Source organism: Aspergillus caelatus (assembly GCF_009193585.1).
Source record: "Aspergillus caelatus strain CBS 763.97 unplaced genomic scaffold BDV27scaffold_60, whole genome shotgun sequence".
NCBI lineage: Eukaryota > Fungi > Ascomycota > Eurotiomycetes > Eurotiales > Aspergillaceae > Aspergillus > Aspergillus caelatus.
Genome location: NW_022475323.1, coordinates 111,392 through 127,584, shown reverse-complemented (window position 1 = coordinate 127,584; position 16,193 = coordinate 111,392). Strand labels below are relative to the sequence as shown.

Here is a 16,193-nt window from a genome sequence, read left to right as displayed (position 1 = left end):
ATTTATGGCTGATTAACTGGGGCTTATGGATACAAGTGCCTAGGTTTCTGATATGTAATTAATGCGCGTAATACAATTTCGCGCCCCGTTATTCATACCTGATAGACAGATAGTCGGCTTACGCGCATTTACGTGATATGGAACAATTCGTGGAGGGTCAGATAATCTGTATTTGCTATCAAGGAGCTTTTCAGCTCACGTATGCATAATTCGTAACTGCATCAGAGAAGCCTGAGACAAACAGACTTGACCGAAATTGGCCATTTCCTTCCCAATACTGCAAATGACTGCCAGATTTCTGTTCCCCCACGAGATATCACATATTTTTTGAGGCTCGCACGAGTGAAGGCGTTTAGTCGAAGAGACCGAATCCCATGTCCTCATCGGACTCCTCCTTCTCTTCCTCCTTCTCCTCAGCGGCGGGGGCGTCACCACCGGCAGCGGCACCGCCAGCAGCAGGGGCAGCACCACCAGCACCACCGGAGGGAACGGTAGCGAGCTTCTCGGTACCCTCAGAGATCAGCTGTAGTGAGTAGATGGTCAGTAGGCGCCCTGTAGGTCTCAATCATCCAACATTTTACGAACCTGCTGGACGTCCTTGCCCTCGAGCTCGGAGATGAGCTTCTGGAGGCGCTCCTCATCGGAATCAATGCCGACGGAAGAGAGAACGTTCTTGATGTCCTCAGCGGAGGGGTTGGGGTTGCCAGCGAGGACGAGGAGGAGGTAAGCGGAAAGGTGCTTCATTTTGAATCTGTATAAGAATAACTTTGTCAGAACGCCGAGTACAATCAGATCATCAAAATCGCAACGCGATGCACCAGGTTGTAAAACATACAGATTTGTTTAATATGTGAACACGAGAATCAATCGATTTAACCGCAAGTTGGGCGGAGACTGAAACGTCGAGTTCGCTGAGGGTTAGCGATGTGGATGGAGGAAAGTCGAAGATTCGGATCGCCAAAATCGCAAGAAAAGTGCGTTGCGGCTGGTGGATGTGGCTCGTGGCCCAGGAACCTCTAAGCGAGTCTGTGGCGCATGCATGCTTGAAGGGTAGCATTCTTACTAAGGGAGCCTTCCGGATGACTTGGTCCCGGCACGTGATCAGTCGCTTCTAGAAGACAGGATGGCGAGTCGCTGTAACTTATTTAAACCACCGGCGCTCTCGTCTTAACGGTCTCGTCAGTCTATTCTCTGTGCATACCAGGGCTTCGGCGTCTTCTTTGGATTATCCTAGCATCTTCTGCTGAGCTACGGTGAGAAGACGGCTAATCTCGAAGTCTCGAGCTTTGAAACTTCAGGTTCTGCCTCAGAAGAAGTCATGAAGTTAATCCGTCACACTAACCACCGACGGTGAATCTGCCCTCATCACTTCTTTCCTGCGACCGAAACCTGCGCATTTATACCTGCCTTAGGCGTCAAGATGAGTGTAAGAGTGCCTAATCCCGTTATTCTGGTGATGTTTCGCTGATTTATGAGGCAGTTCCTCGATTCGGTTCTTTCATCCATCGAGACGGGCAAACCGTCTCCCCTACCGCCAGTCACTACCACACAGTCAGCACCCGTCTCCTCATCAACTGCCAAATCGGAGGCCCGCAGGCCCAGCACTACCCCGCGTGATGTCGCTGAGCGGTCAAGTAATGCTGCAGGTACGAAACGCAAGGCTGAGGAGCTGCTGCAACGTCCTCAAAAGCCTCTTACCCAGGCATCTAGCAAACAATCACTCTCTAGACCAATGGCTGCGGCTGCGGTTCCTAAACCCCGTCCTGCCACCACATCAGTTGCGAAGCCTACCGTAAAGAGCAATATATCAACGTCATCGGCACCACAGAAAGCAGCTCCAGTGTCTTCCAAGCCTCCCCCGAAGGGGTCATTTGCGGAGATCATGGCAAAGGCAAAGGAACTGCAGCAGAAAGCCCCAACACAAGCGGGCATGTTCAAGCACCAGGCTGTACCTAAAGAGAAGCTTAGCAAGATGGAACGCAAGAAACGAGCAATGGAAGCACAAGCAAAGGAAAAAGATGCACGATCGGCGAAGAAACCCGGCAGCACGTCTGGTCCGGCAACAGGTAGCAAAGCCGGTGATGGAAAACCTGCTAGGAAACGGGAGCCTGAAGAGCTGTCGTACAAGGGTACTGCAAGGCCAACACCGTCTGCGGTACCGGAATACAGAGGTACGGCTGGCTTACCCGCTCGAAACAATCCAATCGATCGGAAAGCACAGGCTCGAGCGAGCAAACGATCTAGGATGGACGAATATCTTGGAACAGACGAGGAAGACGAGGGCGAATATGCAGACGACTACGATGATTACTACTCAGATGCCTCATCGGATATGGAAGGCGGATTTAATGATATGGAGGAGGAAGAAGCAGCCGCATTGGCAGTTGCAAGGAAAGAGGATGAAGAAGAATGGCGTGCGGAGCTTGCAGCCAAGCAAGCAAAGCTGGAGCGCCAGAGGAAGCTTTCTACATTGGCATCCCGAAGACGTTGAGGCTACGAAGCAGTCTTTTCCCTTCCTTTGTTTTTTCTTTGTCAGTAATTTCTGTTCTACTTCTTCGGCACATTTTTCTTTTGGCTTGGAACGGAGCATCAGCGAGAAATACCCGAGGGTGCATTACATATGACATCTCTTCTTTTCCCCTTATTTCTTACTTTCTCTTCTCTTTTAGGGCAACTTCCTGTTTATGATATGTTTTTTGAGTCCTTCTGTGCATTAGCGAGCGTCATGGTGTTGATAGATAGGGTGGCAACGCTGCTCTCTTTAGCGTTATCTTCTTTTCCTTCCGTTGGAATAACCCTATCCGGTGTTTTTGCGTCCTGTTTACCAGGTGGGGAGAGGCGTCATTCTTACATCTTATGCTTAATTATTTAAATCTCTATGAGAGTTGGAACCCATGGACAAGATTCTTATCGCCGGATCAGCCCCACTTAGTAGGCGGTGACATCACAGGCCATAGTCCTCTTATTGCTTGCTTCTCTTGCACCTCCCCTCTTGCTCTCTTAATCTTCTCTCCTCCATGAACAACATACCCTCTGTTGCTTGCGTGTATCGTTTCTTTCCGATTGAGTAGCAAGGTTCTGTAATATAATCCGTCATGGAGGCTCATCATATCACGACTTCGCCTAAGATTCTCTTCAGTAAGGTACGCAAGATTGTGCCGCCTATGCTGGAGAAATTCCACAAAGGTCTGTCTACCTTATTCCACAGTTGGCTATCCAGGTTCTCGTACAATAGCAGAAGGACTCTGTGTTAATAGTAGTCACAGGACAGCATGGGCGTGTTGCCGTTATTGGAGGATCACTAGAGTATGCCCACTCCTTCAACGTGAGTACGTACAAGTCGTATTGACCGAGGTCAAGTTACACAGGAGCTCCATATTTCTCTTCCATGGCTTCGGCTCGACTAGGTATGTGACTGAACAACGGTCATAAGGGGTGGTAACGTTGACTAAGCTTTGTAGGCTGCGATATGGTAGGATGTCTGAATCTATCTCACTGTTCATGCGATGGTTCCTGACAAAGAGCAGAGTCATGTTATCTGTGAGCGGTCTGCGGCTACTGTAAGCTTATGCTGTGTCGTCTTGAATTTTTAACGCGTTGAATGTCTTAACTCACCAATCTATGTAGGTCATCAAGTCTTATTCTCCGAACCTGATGGTTCATCCTATATTACCAAGTAGCGAGTCTGTAAAGGACCCCAATTCGATCGATGCGCCTAATCTTGCTAGCCCCATCGTGGCAATGTTATCTCGCCTCCATGCTCTGGTAGTGGGACCGGGACTGGGTCGTGATGGGGTTACGCTGAAAGTGGTCACGGAAGTCTTGAAGGAGGCGCGGTCCCGCTCAATACCGTTTGTCTTAGATGCCGACGGACTGCTGCTTGTCACGGAGCAACCGGATATTGTTAAAGGATACAAGGACTGTATCTTGACGCCTAATGTTAACGAGTTCAGCCGTTTGGCCAAGGCGTTGAATATTGAGGTTCCTAGCATGACGCAGATCGAGTCAGATAGCGGTGACAAGACGAGCCGAGAAACCGAAGCCTGTGAGAAATTGTCGCAAGCTCTTGGTGGCGTGACGATAATCCAGAAGGGACCTCATGATGTGATCTCAAACGGTGTAACGAGCATCGTCAACGAAGTCGTCGGAGGATTGAAGCGCAGTGGAGGCCAGGGAGACACGCTCACGGGGTCGCTAGGCACGCTGCTGGCGTGGCGAGCGGCTTATCACAACGGACTTTGGGACTCCGGTGAGAAGGACAACCAAAGAGAGGCGCAGAGTAAGCAGGAGATTCAGGCAGAGCTTGAGTCATCGGACAAGAGAATGTCCCCAGCAACAACCTTGCTGCTTGCTGCCTGGGCAGGCAGCGGGATTACAAGAGAATGTTCTCGCCGCGCCTTTGAGGCGAAAGGCAGGAGCATGCAAGCCAGTGACCTCACTGATGAGGTTCATGAGAGTTTTCTGGAGTTGATCGGCGAACCGGAACAGTCGAAGATGCGTCTGTAGACTTTCTTCGTGTCTCGCAATAGATGATTTACGTTAGCAATACATCTTGGTTGCACTTCATAAACCATGAGTTAGAGTTTAGAGTATCGTAATTTAGCTTCTCGCCTTGGTTTGGCAGCGTTCACGCAAGAGCACTCACGCCTAGAGTCACTATAAATAGTTATATTCATCAACAACAGCCAATGAAGATTAAGAGGCAGTCAGGTGGGCATAGCATAGAGAGCCAAATCACCGACATGTTCAACCATGTAGATACAAAAGCAGGAGTCATTGACTCAGATTCCTCGTTATGAACTCGCCACCATTCGCCATGTTCCAGGATGGCCCTCGCTGATATACGAGAGCGGCAGCAACGATCTCTAGCGAAACGAACACCCCGTGCGGAAATGGCAGCCCCTTTCATCTATCCAACTACGGTACAAACAAGATAATCTTACAAAAAAAAAAAAAAAAAAAGGATTCTAGTGTGCTAACAACTCAAGCGTGACATCTCGAATCAATCTCCCTGCCACCTGCGTCATCCACACTTTTAGAACACGACCACGTCGGAACAAGTATCCGGCAAAGAAATACCGAGTCAAAGCTTGGTAGTTACAAAGTCTAGACTCAAAATCCGAGTCTCTCCCCCGCATTATCGACCCAAGCGAATGCCACGATCGTTTAGCTCGACACCATGGCACTGGTTCCTTTGTCCCATGTTCCAGAGCTCGTATCCAAAACCGCCAGTTTGTGGCTCCCAAACTCAATTGCCGAGCCTGACACCCTCTAGAGGAAAAAGGCTCTGCGTTTGAGAGACATGTATTGGAAAATGGTGTCCTCGTCTTCATCCTTTTCCAAGGTCGTACTTGGAGGCCTAGCTGACTGCGGCTGGGTTCCAACCTCCTCATCCCGAGCCATCCGCCGCGTGATATAGTCCCCAAAATAGAAGAAACAAAAGGTATATAAGAAGCAATGGGAACCAGCAAACTCAAGCCCAAACAGAGTATCAGAAAAAGTAAGCAAAGCATTCGATCTTCAGTGAAAGCTCATAACCAACGTCCACTTCTCAATCTACGCTGTATACTCTTCTTCTTAACTCTTCCTTGATAACGCATACCTAACCACCAACCACTATGCAAATCCTCTCCATTCTCACCACCCTCCTGTTGGCGACTTCCTCTCTTGTCCTCGCCAACCCCACCAGGCCCGTCTGCGGCACCTGCAACCCTCTGTCGGGCCAAAACAACTGCGACATCACGACCTCGTGCATCAACACGGGCACCCGGTTCCATTGTGCCTGTCGCGCGGGTTACAAGGCGTCGAAGGACAACAATGATATCACCAAGCAGTTCCGCTTGAACGTGCCCAATTACCAGTTCCTGGTGTTCACTCCGGAGTCAACTGAGTGTAATACGCTCTGCGATAACCCATACGGAGCGAGCCCGAATCTGTGTGCTGAGGTGCCGATTCAGAATAGATGCGAGGTTTAAGAGACTCTTGAATCGATTATGGTTGGTGGGAATCGGTGACTATGCATGTAGATAATGGGAGTAAATGAGGGTGGTGAAGCCGTACACGGTTGGTAATTTGATATGGCTGGCTGTTGTCAGAGTTGATCTACATTCCTTTGTTGGGCTTTAGCGCTATAGCTTCAGTTTGCCGTTCCTTAACCTGAGCTCTAATTGAGATGTTGATTCTGTTTCCACTGGTTCTATTGGAAATCATAATGAGGTATATATTGTTCCCGGACTCCATTGAGAAACACTATGCACCGTAACACCCGTGCCAAATCTAGCCTCTGGAAGAATCATCAATTCGGAACAATAGACAAAAATGATAAGACGTGATTAGCCCCGATTAACTCATGGCAAGTAAACATTAGTGATTCTTTTTCGATGAGAACTATGGTGGAATACCCTTCTTTACATATCCATTTCCGCATCACCACCAACGAACATCAGACGTGTGCCGTTACCGTTAACTTGCCAGACCTGAGAGATCGTTATGTTAGCACTGTCGAAACTGAGAAATAAGGGGTTATGTTGGAAATACTTACTCCTAGCTGGTCATACTCGTCGATGGTCATCGTGAGTTGATCTTCAGTGAAACCCTTAGCAAGCACACGTTCTCTGATCCTCCGCATATTGAGCTCGCCATCTTCGCCCACGGCTGCCGCACCGCTCTCCCACATGGAGCGAATGAGGTGGTAAATCTTGCTGCTGGGAGTCTGATCCGCAGTTCCCTGGCCGTCGTTAGACAGAGACGCCTTGCTGACCTCAACAAGACGTAGTGCCTCATCCACATCTTCCGGAACAACCTCCTCGCTAAAGCGAAGACGGGCGAGGGCCTGTGACAGACGAACAACGCCCAGTAAAGTACGTGGAGTAACATGAGAGAACTGCTTCTTCTCGCTCTCGTCGACCTTCTGCTGCTTCCTCATTCTGACGTATGCACCAACCATATAGTCCGAAACGGATGCAGGAACGACGGGCCGGTAGGTACGTGCCTTCGCAATGTATTGGCGAACTTCACTAGGGGTAAACATGACACCCGCATCTTCATTTTCGGGGTGCTTATTATGCATATGGACGTAAGTGACGTGATGTGCCAGTTCTTCATCAGCATCGCGCGAAGGAGTGTCGAGAATAAGAAACATGACATCGAAACGTGAAAGCAAAGCGGCAGGAAGGTTGATATTCTCGACCGGAGAAACACGTGGGTTATACCGCCCGTAGAGCGGGTTGGCAGCTGCCAAGATAGACGTGCGGGCATTGAGAGTGGTTGTGATTCCAGCCTTGGAGATCGAAATCGTCTGTTGCTCCATTACTTCGTGGATGGCAGTTCTGTCAGAGTCATCCATCTTATCAAATTCATCAATGCAACAAATGCCATTGTCCGCCAGAACCAATGCACCTCCCTCCAATACCATCTCATCCGTCACAGGATCTCTCATCACAGCAGCCGTGAGACCGACGCCGCTGCTTCCTCGGCCAGTAGTGTACACGCCTCGAGGTGCAACCTTAGCAATATACTTCAGCAACTGAGACTTGGCAACACCAGGATCACCCATTAAGCAAATGTTGATATCACCACGAATGTGCATGCCGTCACCCATCTCTTTCGTGACACCTCCAATGAGCAAAAGAAGCAAGGCTTTCTTCACGTCAAGGTGGCCGTAGATCTCAGGGGCAATCGAGCGAGCCAGGTACTCATACATGTTCCCAGACTTCTGGTGTTGTTCGATCTTGCGAAGAGTCCGGTTGTCCATCGCGAGTTCGTTGTAGGACTTCTTATGTTGCGTAATATGCTGAGCCTCCATATAGGTGTCGGTCAGCAATCCAGCACGGATGGCTCTGAATCCCGTGTACGGGGTGGGAAGGAAAATTCCTGCAATATCAACCACATCACCAGGGTTCAATTGTCGTGTCAGGCTGCCATGGCAGTGAACAGTCATGGTGCGTGGAATATGACCAACGGGAACCTGATCTGCCATTTCCTGGATCTTCACTTCTTGGAAAGGAACGAACTTCGAAGCACGAGTAGACAAGAACAGCTGTCCCTTAGAGTTGTTCTGCTTACACTCATCTGACATGCACTCTGTCATAGGAAGGTATGATTTCGTAGTGATTGGTTGGAAGACCTCAGACCCACAGCGATCACAAGTGTAGGCATTGATTTGGACAGCTGGCTTGACATCCGAAACACGAGTAGTTATGCCCCGGACAGTGATCAAGCCACCAAGATGCTCTGCTCGTACATTTCGAACCGCAAGGGCTTTGGATTCACGTTCACTGCTCGATCCGGAAGGCGTAATTGGCTTGAAGTTCAGGGTGTATCGACGGGTTAATTCAGGGGGGAAGATCGAGGGCGCTGCCGCTGCGTCCATGTCGGCTTCCATGGCCATAGTCATGGCCTCGTTCCGCTTTTCACGCTGGGACATGATAACATCAAGTACATCATCCTTGAATCTGTATTCGATCAGCCTTGGGTTCGCCTAAGCATTCGATTTCAATACATACGTGATCTCCTTGGTTTCCTTGGGCATGACAGCATCGGCAGCCTGTGAAAGAACATCAACATAGCGCCTGGTGTTCTTCTGCACGGATTCAACAAGCTTAAGGTCTGTGTCCTCCGGGAGTGATTTCTCGAACTGCCATAATGTCAGTCACTGTGTCGAGGAACATAATGGTCAAGTACTCACTGTAGCTAGATCATCAAGCTCGATCAGGATATTTGTGCGCTCGCGATCTGCCACATCTTGGAGCATCTGCATATACTTCAGTTTTGGTTCGCGGCGCCTGCGGCCGGATCCTTCTCTCTGAGCTCCATTCTCATCTTCCGCATCATCCATAAAGTCATATTCATCGCTGGTGCGGTCTCCATCAATGTGTAAGTCTTCAATAGCCTCAGTTGCCGCGGATGCAGAAGCTGATTCGAATGTTTTGAAGTGCGTGAGGAAATCCTTAAAGGCGTCCAATTGCGCCGCATAGTCAACAGGAGCGTGGTACTGAAGCAAAGCCATGATGCGACAATGGGATGAGCCAGTTTAGTTGACAGATTAACTGGCAAGTGATGCGAATGGCGGCAGGACTAGACTCGCATCGATCGGAGGGGGCAGAAGGAAGCGGCGGGCGGACTTTTGGTGATTTCTCGGAGAAGTTGGTAGTGGATCAAATTCGGAACCCCAGCAACCTTAGGCCCAGCAACCTGAGGCGCAAAAACACGTCGCGACACGAAACTGACGCGTTTCCATTCCGTATATTGCACTAGTCCTGAAAAGAACTAGTATTATATGCACGTGTACCGGAACGGATTAAGTCTCGGTCCGAGATCTATGGGCCGGCCGGCTCGGCGAACGGCGCATGGCGGGCGCTTGATTGCGGAGTCGATGTCCGGGGACATAATGAGCTGCGGTCTTCTCTCTTCTCCAAGAGCTCTCCGCTGCTTTTAAAGAGAACGAATATACCCTCACAGCGCCAGAGAATGGCGCCCAAGAAACCCTCTACCACAGCCGAGGTTGCCCTCGTGCCTTTGAAGAACTGTCTGGTAAATCTGCCGCCATCGCTGGTTGCACTGCTCGTCAATGCCAACACTGTAAGCTAGTTCCTCATCTATTGTGGATGTCAATTGGCTTTGAAAAATCTAATTCTTTGTCAGGCTGCACAAAATGTGATTGTCGAGCTGCAATACCGACCTACATCCGGAAAGGCCAGCGGCAATGCGACACAACGATCATGCTATCTGGGGTGGACGGGGATGCCAAGCAAGCGGAAGCTTGCGCCAGTTGTTGGAAAGGATGGCATCAATAGCGGTCCCTCTTCTAGAGAACAGGATATCTCTACTGTCGAATTAGATACCACATTTGGGAGAGTCTTGGGTCTCACCGAAGGACAAAGAGTACGCTACGCACGGCAACCACTACGCTATATGTCCAGGTATTCTAATACGGTGCTAGGTCGGAATATTCATTCACTTGGACCCTCCGGTAGCGCATACCATCAATATAGAGCCTCTAACTCCTGAGGACTGGGAAAGTACGGTGTTCACCTTCGACCATACTGAGATTGCATTTACTGACTCATCCCGACCACAGTCATTGAGTTGCACGCAACTTTTCTGGAGCTCAACCTTCTTTCTCAGATTCGGGCTCTTCCAAATCCAACATACAGCACGGGTCAACCAGACCATATGCATCCTCTTGCGCTGCATCTTTCCCCGACATCCACCGCCAATATTGTCATCACGTCTCTTACGCCGGCGCCATCGGACACCTCCCCATTCGCTAAGATAGCACCCGATGCGGAGGTTATTGTTGCTCCGAAAGTGCGTCCCAAGAATACAAGAGGGTCCCGAGGTGATAGTAGGAGTGTTACTGGGAGCAGCCGGAGAAGTGTCGGGGGGAGGAGTAGCGGAAGTGCCGTGCGGACAAAGAGTAAATCAGACTCGACAAGCAGAGGATGTCTTTATTTCAGAGGTATTGATCGACAGTGGCCTGAGCAGTACTTCGATGGGGAGTCAGAAGATGATATCAACAAGGGCTTCCGCGTTTGGGTAGAGCCCGACATCCTTGCGTCAAACGAACTTCGTGGAGCCAGCTGGGCCTGCATCACCATCGTCCAACCTTCCGGCCTGAAACCTCCGCTTGACCCTCAACAGCAATTGAATCAAGCAGAACAAAAGTCCAACGAGGCCGGTGCGCCCACCACAAAACTCGTTGCTAAATTGCTTCCGTGGGTAGATGCTCCGCACAGTGAACACTTGGCAATGTCTACGCTACTGTGCTCCGCTCTAGGTGCTGAGGGCATGGTAGGTGGCATTGTCCGCGTCGAAGCAGCCCCTCCCCCATTGCAAAAATCAGCTGTCAAGTCAATCAAGGTCTATCCCTTCATGGCTGACGCATCAAAGAAGAAGGATGGGTTAAAATTCGGTGCTGATACCGCAGCTGCAAAGGATGCGCTAGCCGAGCGTATAAAGGTAATCTATGGTAGCCCTGGTTCAGAGAAGGGGTTGCTGTCGGGACCTCTAACAGATGGAATGGTTCTCCCGAAGGCAGATAATCAGACAACGGTGTCTGCATTTGATGGTGCCATTATCCGATTTGACCCTCCCCTAAAGGCCGCGTCAGAACCAACATTCGGGTGGGTGCAAGGTTCAGAGCAGAAGCTATCACTTGAAGTACAGTCTGAAATTCCGCGACCTTTAGATCAGGGCTCGTCCCCTATGCCCACGGAGGATACAATATCATCCGTTGTGCCAGAGATGGTGGGCATTGATAAGATCATCGCACAGTCTCTTGATAACCTAACTAAGTCGTCGTCAATCTTGTTGACCGGCGGGCTTGGTTCTGGAAAGACAGAACTTAGCCATCTCCTAGCACATCGACTTCGAAAAGATCACCTCTTCAATGTGAAGTACTTCTCTTGTCGCAAGCTCGTCACTGACGAGACTCGAATCTCCAATATCAAAGAGACTCTGAGCCGCCTTTTTATGTCCGCTTCCTGGTGCTCTCGCCTAGGTGGGCAGTCAGTCGTGATCCTGGATGATCTCGATAAACTGTGTCCGGTAGAAACGGAGCTACAGGTTGGAGGAGATAATGGCCGCAGCCGTCAGAACAGTGAGGTGATTTGCTCTATGGTGCGAGAATACTGCTCCATGAATTCATCAGTGGTGCTATTGGCGACCGCACAGTCCAAGGAGTCGTTGAACAACGTTATAATCGGAGGCCATGTTGCCCGTGAAATCATTCACATGAGGGCTCCGGATAAAGAAGGCCGACGGAAGGTGCTGGAGCAGCTAACAAGTCAAGATAAGGGCGCCAGTATCACTATGAACGGCCATGCACGAGAAGCTAGTGCATCTACCCAGGGCTCTTGGCTAGATCCCTCAAATCCAGATAGCCGCCCGAGCTCTGCTGGAGCAGATGGTTTTGTCTTGAGCCATGATATAGATTTTCTTGAACTGGCTGGTAAAACGGATGGATATATGCCTGGTGACCTGGTTTTACTCGTCTCCCGAGCGAGAAATGAGGCTCTAATTCGCTCTGTCCAAGAGCTATCTGGAACATCAAAGGCGATCACCCTAGGCGCTGACGACTTTGAAAGCGCTATCAAAGGCTTCACGCCAGCCTCCCTTCGTAATGTTACTCTCACGTCTTCTACAACCACTTTTGCCGGTATTGGTGGCTTGCACGAGACTCGCCAGATGCTTTTAGAGACACTCCAATACCCTACCAAGTACGCTCCAATCTTTGCACAGTGTCCCCTGCGTCTGCGGTCTGGTTTGCTACTTTATGGCTTTCCTGGTTGCGGGAAAACACTACTGGCTAGTGCGGTGGCAGGCGAGTGTGGCCTCAATTTCATAAGCGTCAAGGGTCCTGAGATCCTGAACAAATATATCGGTGCGAGTGAGAAAAGCGTACGAGACCTGTTTGAAAGAGCTCAAGCTGCTAGGCCCTGTGTCTTGTTCTTTGATGAATTCGACAGTATAGCACCCAAGCGTGGCCATGATTCCACGGGTGTCACAGATCGCGTGGTCAACCAACTGCTCACACAGATGGATGGTGCGGAAGGGCTTTCTGGGGTCTACGTTCTCGCCGCTACTTCTCGACCGGATTTGATTGATCCTGCACTGCTGCGTCCGGGTCGTCTAGACAAGTCTTTACTCTGCGATATGCCGAACCACTCAGACCGTGCTGATATCATCAATGCTGTCAGTTCGAAGTTAGCGATGAGCGACGAAGTTAGGGCTCGCCTAGACGAAGTCGCTGCGAGAACAGAGGGCTTCTCTGGAGCTGATCTTCAGGCCGTCGTCTATAACGCCCACCTGGAAGCCGTCCATGATGCTCTCGGGGATCACAACGCTGATAAACCAGCAGCTAAAAGTAATACCAAGCAGTCGGCGAGTACCAGTACCAAGTCCTTCATCCAATTTCTTTACTCCACATCGGAGCAGGCCAACGGAGCAGTGTCTATGCCTCCACCTGCAGCTGTTGCGGCCAAGCTCGACGCAATCAAGAGTGCCCGGCGACGCCAGCGGCAGATTGCGCAAGGCACAACTAACGCCGCGACTCCTGCCGCAAACGAGATCACTCCGGAAGAGCCTCGTCAAGAGATTATTATCAAATGGGAGCACATGGAGCGATCACTCAACACAACACGTAGCTCCCTCAGTGCAGCAGAGCGACGGCGACTCCAGGCGATATACCGCGAGTTCGTGGTTGGCCGGAATGGCGAGATGCCTAACGGCGAGAGTAGTCAAGAGATTGGAGGGCGAACAAGCCTGATGTGATTACACAGCGATACATGTACAGTGAGGTTCAATAGATCTGTATAGATGATTGCATATTGAATGTATAACTACCTGTAACACTGTTTGCCTAGATACTATTAGTAGCCGGGGTATTGGCGATATGTTCAGTCATGGTGACAAGGCAAAAGAGTCTCACCACCCCAGAAGCGTCGAGGAAGCAAAAACACCTCCACATTAAGCTCAAGAGGGTGCGACGCCCCAAAGCTCAGGTAGAGGCAGTAGCTTTTTTAAGCTAAGCAGCTTCTATAACGTGGGTTTCCAAACAGCCGACCAAAACCCCCAAGTATAGAAGCGGGAAGGAAAAGGGCCACGTCCAGTTCTCGTTTCGAACCCTTGAGCAGGTATAGAAGACACCGAAGCACCCTACCTCCAAGTATGGTCGATAACGCTGCAGGAAAAAAAAGCTTAGCATCTCCTTTACTAGCGTGTGCCATCCTTGTGCAGGGACCATGCTAATCTGCTCTGTATAGTTTCAAATTGACCGAATGCCTTTGGGGCAGTAGCTTTTTGTTGACGTTGGTTTATATACCTTTTACACTCTAAATCTCTACTGTGTGATTGGTCAGTAAGCGAGGGGTCAAGCATCTAAGTTGGATGCACACAATATGTCCAGCTTCATGTGAGATCAACGCCCGGCGTGAAGGCTCGGTAACAGATTGAGAAAAGTAAAGCATATCTAAACTCGCTCAGCAATAACCGAGCAGATATCATGACAATGGCAATGGCACATATGCATCGCATATAAGGAAGTTAACAGTTTTGCGAATTCTTGGTTATAATCAGCTTCAACATACGTAGGAACAAGGTAATGCGATGATGAACTATGGAATGAAGAAGCGGCGGCGGTTCCAGTCAATGTTTATGTTCCTAGTCATTAAATCGGGACTCGGTTGCTAAGTTAGAACATCGCTTCTATTTGGTTTAGATTATCATGCCAAAAGTGTTTCGGAAATGCAACAACTTGTCTGGGTGGCGCAATTGGTTAGCGCGTCTGACTGTTAATCAGGAGGTTATGAGTTCGATCCTCATCCTGGACGGTTAACTTTTTGTTTTTGCTGGCTTCCCGTCTATCCTTCGCAGCTTCAGGCTATTAGGGAGGAGTAGTAGTAGTAGTAGTAGTAGTAGTAGTAGTAGTAGTAGTGGGGCCGACAGAGGTCATCCCGCTTTCTGGAAGAGTGTCTTTTTCTTGGAGCAAAGCCTTTTACGGACCTGGGTCGATATACCCCGGAAATAGAAAGTCAGACGAAACTGCTCTGCCTTGGTAGGGGCCCTGCAATCGTGGGCCGGGGCATAGTGGCAAACGACGATTTGATGTCAAGTGCAAAGATGGATTCAATACTATGAAGTACCGAGTAAAGAGTATCAAGCCGGAGCGGAATAAAAAGAAGGGCAGAACAGTGAGTGCAACAGACGGAGTCCAGTGATAATAAGCCGAGTGGCCTGCAAACGAGACATGAATGACTGAAATGCTTAGCAAGAGGGAAATCTCTGGGCAAGCAGGGTAGCCAGCAAGGGCCGGATGGGTGGCCGTACTTTTGATCCACATTTCAGGATCCTAGAGCAGCTATTTACTTCATTCACCTAACATGACCATCCATGGCAGAATGTCGTTCGCTCGCCGTACCGCTTGTAGATAGTTAGTTGAACAAGCCCTCGGTTTAGAGAAATTGATAAATGTATAACAGCTGTTGAGTATGTAGAAAGTCACAACTGAATAGGAGACGAATGCTCAGTTTTGGAAGATAGGGCTACAGTTGTCGTCTCACCAAGTAGGGATTCGATTTAGAAGGAGGGAGGGCACTCTTAAATATACGAGCACACTGTTGAGAAGGTTTATTTTCTGCACTGAACCAAAAGTACATCCATTGTTGACAAGGTTAGAACAAGTTCCTGGCCATGTCTTGCAGCGGCATCGTATTAGGGCTATACTAAGGTCCATTTCATATACTCATCGCGGTATGTATCACAGGACACTCACAAGATCATAAACTAGATGCGTACTCAAGTTGTCACATTCTGGGGCATCCTGTTCAATAAATTCGGTATCAAAGAGAAAGCAAAAACAGAGCCTCCAAGTTGCAAGGTTAGCTTCTCGCTGGGTGATTTATAACCAGAGTCCTGCAGATTGACCTACTCATAAAGTCACTTCCATACAGTTTGAGGATGACGCCAGGGTGACCATCAGTCGTCTGGGTGGCGCAATTGGTTAGCGCGTCTGACTGTTAATCAGGAGGTTATGAGTTCGATCCTCATCCTGGACGTCTCTTTTTTTTGTTTTGCTGAAGCTTCAATACTCATATTGGAATAAAATGGAAGACACTAAGCCAAGAGCCCATCGGTCGTCTCGGTGGCGCAACTGGTTAGCGCGTCTGACTGTTAATCAGGAGGTTGTGAGTTCAAGCCTCACCTGGGACGTCTTTCTTTTTTGCTTCGTAACAAATAGTTTTTTGCTATCAGGGTATTATCAAAATAGAGTAAGTAATGCGCATGCATGCATTTCGTAGAAGCCCGGCTGTTGGATGAAAGTAAAGCAGAAAGCTATCCCTATGTGAGATGACCACGGCCTAGTTCTAGGACTCTCAACTGGTCACTATCATTACAACAAGAGAAAAACAATACCCACAGCACCGTGGTTCTTCTGCTTTTGCAAATCGAGTTTCGTGCGCTGCGTCGGAAAGGTGCCCTGCATCACATAGCTTGCTGAGTTGAAACTTTTCAGAGGGTTAATATATTGTTGATCACAATAATCCATAAGTCGATGTCTAAAGAGCAAGCTAGCTAGATGGGTGGCTCAAACTATCTCAGTCCATTGCGGCACTGAGAACTTGTACATACACCAGTAGTTACTTGAAAGAAGCCCGGCACCCTATAGCGTCCGCACCCATGTAGGAGGCTAGTTG

At 49.4% G+C, this 16,193-nt stretch overlaps 6 protein-coding genes and 3 non-coding genes across 9 annotated transcripts; 7 read left to right on the top strand and 2 right to left on the bottom strand.

Moving 5' to 3' along the window:
- Positions 1 to 9: 9 nt before the first annotated feature.
- Positions 10 to 988, bottom strand: aspf8 (ribosomal protein P2). Its single transcript, XM_032066466.1, has 3 exons — positions 836 to 988; positions 586 to 751; positions 10 to 523 (listed from the first exon to the last, which is right to left on the bottom strand). The coding sequence occupies exons 2-3, from the start codon at positions 742 to 744 to the stop codon at positions 353 to 355; spliced, it is 330 nt and encodes a 109-aa protein (XP_031929000.1). The 5' UTR covers positions 745 to 751; positions 836 to 988; the 3' UTR covers positions 10 to 352.
- A 351-nt stretch (positions 989 to 1,339) lies between these two features.
- BDV27DRAFT_98437 (uncharacterized protein) lies at positions 1,340 to 2,793 on the top strand. Its single transcript, XM_032078132.1, has 2 exons — positions 1,340 to 1,426; positions 1,481 to 2,793. The coding sequence occupies exons 1-2, from the start codon at positions 1,421 to 1,423 to the stop codon at positions 2,489 to 2,491; spliced, it is 1,017 nt and encodes a 338-aa protein (XP_031928999.1). The 5' UTR covers positions 1,340 to 1,420; the 3' UTR covers positions 2,492 to 2,793.
- A 398-nt stretch (positions 2,794 to 3,191) lies between these two features.
- Positions 3,192 to 4,571, top strand: BDV27DRAFT_98443 (ATP-dependent (S)-NAD(P)H-hydrate dehydratase). Its single transcript, XM_032078133.1, has 2 exons — positions 3,192 to 3,560; positions 3,628 to 4,571. Exons 1-2 carry the CDS (start codon positions 3,507 to 3,509, stop codon positions 4,504 to 4,506), a joined length of 933 nt encoding a protein of 310 aa, XP_031928998.1. The 5' UTR covers positions 3,192 to 3,506; the 3' UTR covers positions 4,507 to 4,571.
- Positions 4,572 to 5,618: 1,047 nt separating this feature from the next.
- BDV27DRAFT_156467 (putative adhesin) lies at positions 5,619 to 5,975 on the top strand (the record flags this gene model as incomplete). The annotated part of the gene is made up of 1 exon (XM_032072343.1): positions 5,619 to 5,975. The coding sequence occupies one exon, from the start codon at positions 5,619 to 5,621 to the stop codon at positions 5,973 to 5,975; it is 357 nt and encodes a 118-aa protein (XP_031928997.1).
- A 208-nt stretch (positions 5,976 to 6,183) lies between these two features.
- BDV27DRAFT_126034 (DNA replication licensing factor MCM7) lies at positions 6,184 to 9,138 on the bottom strand. The gene is made up of 4 exons (XM_032066465.1): positions 8,687 to 9,138; positions 8,505 to 8,635; positions 6,542 to 8,453; positions 6,184 to 6,476 (listed from the first exon to the last, which is right to left on the bottom strand). Exons 1-4 carry the CDS (start codon positions 9,005 to 9,007, stop codon positions 6,408 to 6,410), a joined length of 2,433 nt encoding a protein of 810 aa, XP_031928996.1. The 5' UTR covers positions 9,008 to 9,138; the 3' UTR covers positions 6,184 to 6,407.
- Positions 9,139 to 9,417: 279 nt separating this feature from the next.
- On the top strand, positions 9,418 to 13,390 carry pex1 (AAA family ATPase peroxin 1; the record flags this gene model as incomplete). Its single annotated transcript, XM_032066464.1, has 4 exons — positions 9,418 to 9,579; positions 9,643 to 9,882; positions 9,941 to 10,019; positions 10,079 to 13,390. Coding segments are annotated over exons 1-4 (3,619 nt in total), but the record flags the coding sequence as incomplete, so codon positions are not given.
- Positions 13,391 to 14,256: 866 nt separating this feature from the next.
- On the top strand, positions 14,257 to 14,330 carry BDV27DRAFT_t79. The gene has a single exon. It is a non-coding gene; the product is annotated as a tRNA-Asn (tRNA).
- Positions 14,331 to 15,480: 1,150 nt separating this feature from the next.
- BDV27DRAFT_t80 lies at positions 15,481 to 15,554 on the top strand. Its single transcript has one exon. It is a non-coding gene; the product is annotated as a tRNA-Asn (tRNA).
- Positions 15,555 to 15,634: 80 nt separating this feature from the next.
- Positions 15,635 to 15,708, top strand: BDV27DRAFT_t81. The gene has a single exon. It is a non-coding gene; the product is annotated as a tRNA-Asn (tRNA).
- The last annotated feature ends 485 nt before the right edge of the window (positions 15,709 to 16,193 follow it).

What these genes read in the sequence shown, in the direction of transcription:
- aspf8 (XM_032066466.1), bottom strand. Translation starts at nt 744, where the DNA reads ATGAAGCACCTTTCCGCTTACCTCCTCCTCGTCCTCGCTGGCAACCCC. An exon ending in AGGGCAAGGACGTCCAGCAG is followed by an intron (nt 524 to 585) that starts GTTCGTAAAATG and finishes TACTCACTACAG; the next exon opens with CTGATCTCTGAGGGTACCGA.
- BDV27DRAFT_98443 (XM_032078133.1), top strand. Translation starts at nt 3,507, where the DNA reads ATGGTTCCTGACAAAGAGCAGAGTCATGTTATCTGTGAGCGGTCTGCG. An exon ending in GTGAGCGGTCTGCGGCTACT is followed by an intron (nt 3,561 to 3,627) that starts GTAAGCTTATGC and finishes CAATCTATGTAG; the next exon opens with GTCATCAAGTCTTATTCTCC.
- BDV27DRAFT_126034 (XM_032066465.1), bottom strand. Translation starts at nt 9,007, where the DNA reads ATGGCTTTGCTTCAGTACCACGCTCCTGTTGACTATGCGGCGCAATTG. An exon ending in AGCTTGATGATCTAGCTACA is followed by an intron (nt 8,636 to 8,686) that starts GTGAGTACTTGA and finishes ACATTATGGCAG; the next exon opens with TTCGAGAAATCACTCCCGGA. An exon ending in AAGGAAACCAAGGAGATCAC is followed by an intron (nt 8,454 to 8,504) that starts GTATGTATTGAA and finishes GATCGAATACAG; the next exon opens with ATTCAAGGATGATGTACTTG.